The sequence below is a fragment of the Vombatus ursinus genome, unplaced genomic scaffold (genome assembly GCF_900497805.2).
Source record: "Vombatus ursinus unplaced genomic scaffold, bare-nosed wombat genome assembly UNPS02005659.1, whole genome shotgun sequence".
NCBI lineage: Eukaryota > Metazoa > Chordata > Mammalia > Diprotodontia > Vombatidae > Vombatus > Vombatus ursinus.
In genome coordinates, this window is record NW_020945437.1 from 23,903,210 (window position 1) to 23,912,927 (window position 9,718).

At 40.0% G+C, this 9,718-nt stretch overlaps 1 protein-coding gene across 1 annotated transcript in view; it reads left to right on the top strand.

Moving 5' to 3' along the window:
- Positions 1 to 9,718, top strand: part of P4HA3 (prolyl 4-hydroxylase subunit alpha 3) — a 52,500-nt gene that overhangs the window by 22,828 nt on the left and 19,954 nt on the right. Inside the window, exon 5 of the mRNA XM_027848296.1 lies at positions 3,980 to 4,031. Within this exon, the coding sequence (XP_027704097.1) occupies positions 3,980 to 4,031 (52 nt within the window). The remainder of the gene's footprint in view (positions 1 to 3,979; positions 4,032 to 9,718) is intronic.

The window sequence follows — 9,718 nt, forward strand, 5'->3', positions numbered from 1 at the left end:
AACACATATACACAAACACAATACATATGTGTGTTTATAACACATGCACACGCTCAAATATATATACACATATATGTATATATAGTAAATTTCCATGAGTATCTCTTTGCCTCAAATATTTTCACTTTACATTATTTCATATTAGTTTTGTCATATGTTCAAACTAGAACACAGGGTATATAACAAGTATTCTTTTGTAACAAATTGGACTTATAATTACAAATGAAGATTTAACTGGGTTGCCCAAGAACATATCTCCTTTGTTCTTAAGAAAGAGTACCCTAATCCTGGGGAACTGCTAAGGCACATGCCCTCCTCTATTCCTTGGAGATGTGGGGACTCCAGATATGGAACATGGCACATCAATGAAATGTGGTCTCTGCCTCTGTCGGCTTTATTTGAATTTTGTTGTTGTTTTTACAAGGAGGGGTTGGGGTAGGGGGACAGGATGCTGTTATAGGAAAATATTTGCAGTGTGAAAACAAAAGGCCACAAAAGAATTTAAAATGAGTTATTTTTAAAAAATTTTAGAAGAAAGAAAATGCATCCTGATTTTTTTTTTAAATGTGGTCTTTGAATACTATTTGGCAAAGGATGGCCAGCCCTGGGACTGTCCAAAGTATCCCACATCCTGATCTTTGCAGCAGGGTGTGGAAGGGGGAAGCAGCTTACCGACACCAGCTCTTTTGACCTGCGGAGTTTGCTGAGGTCAGGGCTTCATTTCACCCTTGACCAGGCTCAGGGAGGCTGGAACGGCAAGAACAAAATGTTAAGACAAATCCAGACAGGACTGCTTTCAGTTCCAGGAAAGTGGGCGGGAAGCTCTCTGCTTGTATGATACCATTATGGAAATATTTCTCTTATGCACAAATTCCTTGCTTCTTTGTAGATGTGAGGAAATATCAAGTCTAAGAACATTCAGTACAGAGAAGATGCAGGGGAGAGAGGAGAGCTGTCTTCCGTTATTTGAAGGGCTGGTTGTGGAAGAGAGATGGGTTTGTTCTGTTTGGCCCAGGGGGCTGATATAGGAGCAAATGGGTGCACGTTGCAAAGAGGGAGATTTAGATTCAAAGTGAGGATAACTAAAAATTAGAGTTATTTGCACAATGCAATGGGCTATCTTGGGAGGCAGGAAATTCTCCCTCAGTGGAAATTCCTTCTCACTTTAGTCTTCAACCAAAGGATGAATGACCCCTTGTCAAGGATGCTGTAGAGAGAATTCCTACTGGATGTGGGTTGGATTAAATGCTCTTTGAGGTTGCGTGCTAAGATTCTGTAATTCTCAGAGCAAGTCCCATTTTTAGAGAATAGATTTTTAGTCTTACTCAGAGGCTTAAAAAAAAAAGACTAAGAAAAGAATAGTCCCTAATGTGTGACTTTGCTCACTTTAAGATCTCAAGGCAGTTTAAAAATATACATCTTACTCATTTTATATTGAACTCCACTAAAGCCCTTTGACAATATATTTAACATTCTGCCCTAGTAGTCCCCCACCTTTTTGCCTTGAGGAAGTGGCTAGGTGGCATTGCACATAGAACGCTGGGGCTGGATTCAGGAAGACCTGAGTTCAAATGTGGCCTCAGATATTTACAAGCTGTATGACCCTGGGCAAGTCACTTAAATGTCAGTTTCCTCCACTGTAAAATGGGGGTGACAATGGCACCTACCTCCCAAGATTGTTGTGAGGATCAGATGAGATAATATTATTTTACCTCAGTTTCCTCAACTGTAAAATGGGGATAATGATCACACCTACCTCCCAGGGTTGTTGTATCAAATGAGATAAGATTTATAGAGTGCTTAGCACAGAACCTGGCACATAGTAGGTATTATATCTATTCTCTAGGATCATTTTTTTAACTTTCCAAGTGTTTAGCTTCCTTCTGATGAACTTTTCATTTGCAGTATTGTAGTTATTGTGTATCTTGTTCTTCTTTTGTTCTACAGAAGTTCAAAATCTTGCGGTTTCTATGAGTTCCTCATAGTCATCATTTCTCATGGCATGGCAGTATCCCATTACATTCATGTACCACAGTTTGTTTAGTGATTCTCCAGTTAATGGGTGCCCATTCTGTTTCTAATTCTTTACTACCACAAAGAATGTCGCTATAATATTTTGGTGAATATTGGACCTTTATCTCTATCTTTGACTTCCTTGGGAGTATATGCCCATCAGTGAGATTGCTGGGTCAAAGGCTGTGGACAATTTAGTCATTTTTCTTGTATAATTCCAAATTGATGCCAACTCCAAATAGTTGGAACAATTCATGCTCCACCAAAAGTGTATTAATATGTGTCTTCCCATAGCAACTCCAACACTCACTGTTCCTGAGTTGCTTTTTTTTTCTTTTTTTGGTCATCTTTGCCGTTTTTCAGGATATGGTTTGGAGCATGTTTTCAAATGTCACTCACTGTTTTTGCAATTCTTTTAAAGACTTCTTTAGCTATGGAAATACAGACAAATGTGAGATAGTTCCTGCCCTTGGGGAGCTTACATTTTATTGGGAGAAACAATTTTCACACATACAAGTAAATATAAACTATAAACGAATTAGCCTAGGGTTTCCCAAAGGACCCTGGTCTTATCCAAACCAGATCTGATCCTTCGAAAGAACCCCTAAAAATGTTCAGTTTCTTCTTTTGGCTTAACTTTTGAAAACTGTTCATATCCTTTAACTACTTATCTACTGTGAAATCAGTCTTGTGATGCTATCTGTGTCAATTCCCATAGATCATGGAGCTCAGACTTTTGTCCATTATGTCTGAAGCAGATGTTTTAACCACTCTGTAGTTTCTGTTCTTATTCTTGCCTTCATTTATTTTATTCATGCAAAAAGGCTTAAGTTGTTTTTTTTTTCTTTTTTTGGTAATTGAAATGGATTTATTTTGTGTTTTATGGTCTCCTTGGTCCTTTCTTTGGTTAAGAATTCTCCTCCAAGTAATAGTTATGAAAAATATGTTCTCTTGTCCTAATTATTTTTATGATGTGCTTTTTTATATTCAGGTTGCATATCCATTTTAAGTTTGTTGTGGTACAGGGTGTTAAGACTTTGCTCTAGAAAATTTCTTTTTTTAAAAAAACTTAATAGATTTTATTGACAACTTTTGTTTTTATATCAGTAATTTCTAGATAGAGCATTAATTTCCTCCACTCTCACTCTGGAACAAAGAAAAACAATTAAGCAAAAAAAAAACCTGACATAGTGACCCTGTCAGACAATGTGTGCAACATTCTGCCCCTGTAGTTCCCCACCTCTCTGCCAGGAGGAGAGAAGTATGGGTATAACCCTAATTTCTGCCAAATAGTTTTCCAGCTCTCCCAACAGTTCTTGCCCAGAAGGATAACTCAATTGTTTATTTGTAGAGTGTGACTTTGGGAAATAGTATGGATGGCATAGGAGAAAGAACACTGGTTGTGGAGTCAGAGAACCTGAATTCAAATTCAGCTTCTGACACTTACTACCTGTATGACCTGCACTATAAAATTATGGGGCTGGGCCAGATTGCCTCTGAGACTCCTTGCAATTATAGATCTAGGACCCTAGAAGAGTGGTGAGAAGTTTTCCTATAAATGAGGAAACAGAAGCAGTGACTTTCCCAGGACCACACGTTGAGGTGCTGGCAAGTCCTGGATTAGAACATACAACGTCTGAGTTTCTAGTCTATGCTGTTCATCTCAATGAGCTTCCTTGTTTACCTGTGGTGAGAAGTACGTTGGAGGTATTTTCTTAGAAGTCATAGCATGATGCAGGGGAAAGAATGCTGGTCTTAGGAGTTCAAATACTGGCTTGACACTCATACGCTGCCTGATTCTGGGCAGTCAGTTTCCTCATCTGTGAAATGGGAATAATAATACATCTCCTTCACAGGATACTGGTTAAAGTGTTTTGTAAACCATAAAACAGTACAGAAAATTATTACTGGTATTTGGTATGCCTGGGCCATTCTAACTAACCATATTCTTTCCTCTTTGTTGTAGGCAGGAAATGTTTCTTACGCCCTCAGTCTCTCCAGAGAGTTCCTTCGCTACAGTACGTAATGACAACAAAAAACTACTGGTTTACTGGAAATTTTCTATTCCTGGAGGAAACTGTCTGGGGAAGTAGTGAGCTCCCTGTCGCTGGAGTTGCTCAATGAAGCCGAGTGTGTGTCAAGGATATTGTAGTAGGAATCCACATGTGAGGTTGGGACTTTTGACTTCAGAGTCGAGAACTCACTGATGAGGAAACTCCCTCTGCCAGTATAGATTATTTCCTTCTCTACAATTTATAATTTAAGAGAAAGCCCAGGGCACTGAGAGTGACTTGCCTAGGGTCACACAGTCAGTATATGTCGGAAGTGGGATTTGAACTCAGGTCTTCTTGGATCTGAGGCCAGTTGTCTAACCATTATAGCATGCTGCCTTTAAAGAGTTGATGTAGGTAGTGATACAAATAAACTCACATGTAACATCACTTTCAGCGCTTTTGTAACAACCTCATTGTGAGGCATGCGTGGAAGGCATCATCATGGCTCCCTTCTTACAGATTCACAAACTGTGGCTTTCAGGGATTCATGGATTTCTAGTAAGAAAGGAGGGACCCTAGAGATCACCTAATATAATACCCTTATTTTTCAGAGGAGGAAACTGAGGCTCAAGGGTTAACTGATTTGCCTGAGGCTCAAAAGCAGGCAATGACGGAGCCGGGATTTGAGCAGTTCCAGATCCCCACCTTCTCTCCACTTCTCCAAGTTAATTTAGCTGACAAAGGTCACACTATAATAATATATGATAATAAAGGTAGAGCTGGGACTGAGCTGAGCTTCCTGGGCCCAAGTATGCACTCTTTCCTCTATCCCACACTAATGTAACCTCCCATGGCTTTCAATTCTAGGATTCCAGGGTTCTTGGCTATCTTTCACCTCCACAAACTGAATTCAGGCATCACAGATAACAATTCTTTAATTTTTCTATTGCAGAGGTATGTTCTTAATTTTTTGAATGTGTTCATTCCAAGTATGTACCTGCATGTCAACAGATTGGGGCATAGCTTTTTTTTTATGTTGTCAGTTGTAAAGGAAGGAAGTTCCCCTTTTCCCTTCCCTGCACCCCCATAGTCAGACCTCAGTGTTGGCTGAGGTATGAAGCAAGTTTTGGGGGTGGGGGTAGAGTGGAGAGGCGAACACAAGCCAAATTCAGAGACCAGAGATTTGGAAACAGATCTGGAACTGAGAAGCATCAATGGGAGCTGTGTGTGAAGGAGAAAAACTCCACAAGATTCGCTCTGTCTGTTTACCTAAGGATATCGATTTTTCCTCTGAATCCTACCCATCTTCCTGTGTTTCTGTGCCCTGAACTGGTCAGCTGTGGAATTCAGCTCCAAGCTCCCCAAATGAGTTTGGCCCCTCACTGGCACCACCTCAAGATTCCTTGGAATGGAGATGGAAGAACATTGGACCTAGAGTCAAGAGACATTTCCTAACGCTATGAGGCAGGAGGGTAGAGAGGAAAAACTTTGTCTCTAGAATCAGGGGAACTGGGAGCAAATCTTGCCTCTGGTACTTACCTGTTTGACTTTGTGCAAGTCACTCAACATTTCAAAGCCTGTTTCCTCCCTTGTAAAATGGTGATGAGCTATTCTAACTTGAAATCATGTGACCTTCAATCTCAGTTTCTTTACCTGCAAAAAGGGGAGCACTAACACCTGACTTGCCTGACTCTTAGGGTTGTTGTGAGGAAGGTGATAGAGACATGGCAGCTCACATATATGGACAGAGATAGAAACATATCTGGGTGGCCCAGGGGATATAGTGCTGGGCCCAGAGTCAAGATGTATCCTCATAAGTTCAAATTCGCCCTCAAACACTTACTAGCTATGTGACCCTGGGCAAGTCCCTTAACCCTCTTTGCCTCAATTTCCTCATCTTTAAATGAGCTGGAGAAGGAAATGACAAACCACTCTAGTATCTTTGCTGAGAAAACCCCAAATGAGGTCATGAAGAATCAGACATGACAAAAAAAAACTGAGTAAGAGACATATTTATGCAGATGGACATGGGAGCTATGCATATTTATTATCTAAGTAAACCCCTGAAAGGTGGCATGCCATAAAGGTTAATGAGCCTGCCTTGGAATCAAAGACTTGAGTTCAAGTCCCATCTCTAACACATTCTGGCTATGTGACCCAGGGTGAGCCCCTAAACCAGTGCTTCCAGGCAACTCCCTTAGATTCCAGAGAAGATGCTGGCCTGCAGCCGCAGAGGGAGTTTTCTCTCCAGGGAGATTAGTACAGCTATGTGATCTCTGGACTTCAGTTTCCTTATCTTTAAAATGAAGTGGTTGGATTATATGACTTCTAGAGGCCCCATTTAGCTCTAGCAGCTAGGTGGCACAGTGGGTACATGCTGGGCCTGTAGTAAGGAAGACTCGAGTTCAAATCCATCCTGACCTTGGACAAGTCACTTAACCTCTATGTCTCTCTTTCTTTACCTGTAAAATGGAGATAATAATAACCCCTTACCTCCCAGAATTGCTGTGGGGATCAAATGAGATAATAATAATAAATCACTTAGCACAGTGTTTGGCATATAGTAAACATTGTATAATTGTTAGCTACTATTATTGTTATTATTATGTTTTCTCATCTGTAAAATGGGATCACAATACCTCATAGGAATTTAATGAGGAAAGTGCTTTGCAAACATTAAAGCACATTTAGAAACATGAGCTATTATTATTGTTTGGGGAAAAAAACCCAAACAAGTCCTCCCTGTTCCCCTTTGACATTTTGGTTGATACTTCTAGTATCAGCTTTCCTCTCAGACCTTCCTTAGTCTAACAGGATCTCATTCTGATCACTACCGTTGGTGACTTTTTTTAAATTAAAATTTTTTTAATTAAATTTTAAATTGGCTCCTGTTTCTATAATGCCTTAAGGCTTAGCAAGCCCTTTCCTTACAGTTGGGAGTACAAGGATTATTGTTCTCTTCCCCCCTCCCCCAGGTTACAGATATGTATTTGACAGATGCTATGACTTAGAAGTGACTTGTCTGTGTGGAAGTCTCATCCTTCTACTAGACTGTGAGCTCCAGTGAGGACAGGCACTAATTATGTGTAATCTAAACTTCCAGTCTTCCTAAGCACCTAGCATTGTGCTGGGCGTGGAATATGTGCTTAATAAATATTTGTTGAATGAGAAAACAGACTCAGAGAAGTTGACTGATTTAGCTTGTTAGGTCATTTCGAAGTGGAATCCCTTCTTTTTCCATTGAGGAAGCTGAGGATTAGAGAGCAGAGGAGCCTTACTTACCCAATGTCAAGCAGCAAATTAGTGGCAGAGGAAGGATGAGCCCTAAGATCTCTGGGCACTTAATTCAATGTATCAAAAACAAAACAAAACCAAAAAAAAAAAACCAACAACAACAACTATGCTACACCATCTCTTTTATACTTTCTGGCCACGTGTCTGATTTAAATATGGCTAATAAATTGGGAAGGCAGAAATTGAACCCAGGTCCTCTGACTCCAAATCCAGGGTCCTTTCCACTCTATCTCACTGCCATGAGAGTTGTACTTATTCAGTATTTCTTACAACAACTTCATGAAGCAGTGTTTTCTTTTTAGAGATACAGAGGCAGAGAGAATATTTCTATTGCTGCTATTATTAATAACACTTAAAGTAGTTCCCCTTTAGGTCATTTAGCTCAGGGGTCAGCAAACTATATAAGATTGCCAGAGCCTGCATCCTTAAATCCTCAGAAGGTAAAAGAGTTCCTGTTGACCAGCCCCTTCACGCACCAAGAATATAGGTTAGAGCTGCAGGGGATCATGCAGTGGACAGAATGCCAGGCCTCATCTGTAAAATGAGCTGGAGAAGGAAATGGCAAACCACTCCAGTATCTTTGCCAAGAAAACTCCAAATGGGGTCACAAAGAGTCAGACACAACTGAACAACAAAAACAGGAGATCCATGCGCAGCTGCCCTGATCTCATTTTAAGTAACATCATTAGTCCCTTCCAACTCTAAACCTATGCTCCTAGAAATTCAAGAGTTCTGGGGTACTCAGACCCTGGAACTCAGGTTCTAGACTTTCCTGGAGTTTTGCGTGTGTGACACTGGAAAGAGAACTGTTTGGAGGCAGAAGATTTGGGTTTGAATTCTTACTCTGCTACATACTTCCTATGTAACCATGGCTAATTATAATAGCTAACATTTATATAGTGCTTACTACGAGCCAGGTACTGTGCTAAATGCTTTATAATTATGTATTCATTTGATCTTCACAACAACCCGAGGAGCTAAGTGTTATTATTATCCCCATTACAGATGAAGAAACTGAGGCAGGCAGAGGTTAAGTGACTTGCCAAGGATCACACAGCCAGTAAGTGTGTGAGGCCAGATTTGAACTCAAATCTTCCTGATTCCAGCCCTGGCACTCTATCTATTGCAATTAACCTCACTGGGTATCAATTTTCTCATCAGTAAACTGAGGGAGCTAGAGTAGATGACTAATATAGTCTCTTCCAACTCTAAATCTGTCATCCTATAATGCAATCCTCTGTTGATGCCTTGATTTAGAAATAAGAAATTTCTTATATCTTTGTTTTCTGCCCAGACACACATGCATATAGGCAGATCCAGATTTATGAGGCTTAGCCTAGCCCTTACCTAATACCTTAGTTCATATGTAATCTAATTCTGGGGTAGAAGTTACCTGCAAAAGGAGCATCTAGACATAGAATCTTTGGTTCAAAGAACATTACAGCTGAAAAGGACCTTAGAGATCATTTGATCAATTCCCCTCATTTTACAAAGGAAACTCTTAAAATGAAATTTTATTGGTATAAATGTAAAGTCCTACACTTGGATTCAAAAAATCAACCATACAAGCAAAGGATAAAGAAGTATGTCTAGGCAACCATTCCTATCAAAAAGTTATAGAAGTGTTCATGCACCACAAATTCAGTATGAGTCAACAATTTGTCAATATGACAGCAATGGAAGCTGGTTTTATCTTGGGCTGCATTCAAAGGCATACAAAGATGATAGTACTGTTGACCTCTGACTTGATAAAAAAACACCATGGGGGAAATGGGGTACAGTTCTGGTGCCACATTTTAGGAAGAGTGTTGACAAACTAGAGGACACCCAGAGGGATCTGACCAGGATGAGAAGGGGTCTGGAGACCATAGTATTGGTTGAAGGAAATTGGAATTGTGCAAGTTGTAGAAAAGAAGACTTGGAAGCAGGGACATGATGTCTGCTCTCATATATTTGAAGGGATATCATGAGGATAAGGAATTTATTTTTTTGGCTTCACCTCAAGAGTACAGAACTAGGAGGAAGATGTGGGAGCTATAGAGGGGCAGACTTGGAGTGAGAGGTCCTGGGATCCAATCCTGTTTCTGCCATTTACTACCTATGTGACCTTGGACAAATCCTTTCACCTTTCTAGGCCTGCTTCCTAACTGTAAAATTAGGAAATTCTACTAGAAGACCTCAAAATTCACTTATATCTCTAAATCTATGGTCCTAGGATCTTTGATAGATAGATGGATGAATAGATGGACAGATTGATGGTTAGATGGATGGATAGATAGACGTATAGAGAGATAGATGGGTGGATAGGTAGATAGATAGATAGATAGATAGATAGATAGATAGATAGATAGATAGATAGATAGATAGATAGATGGATGGATGGATGGATGGATGGATGGATGGATGGATGGATGGAT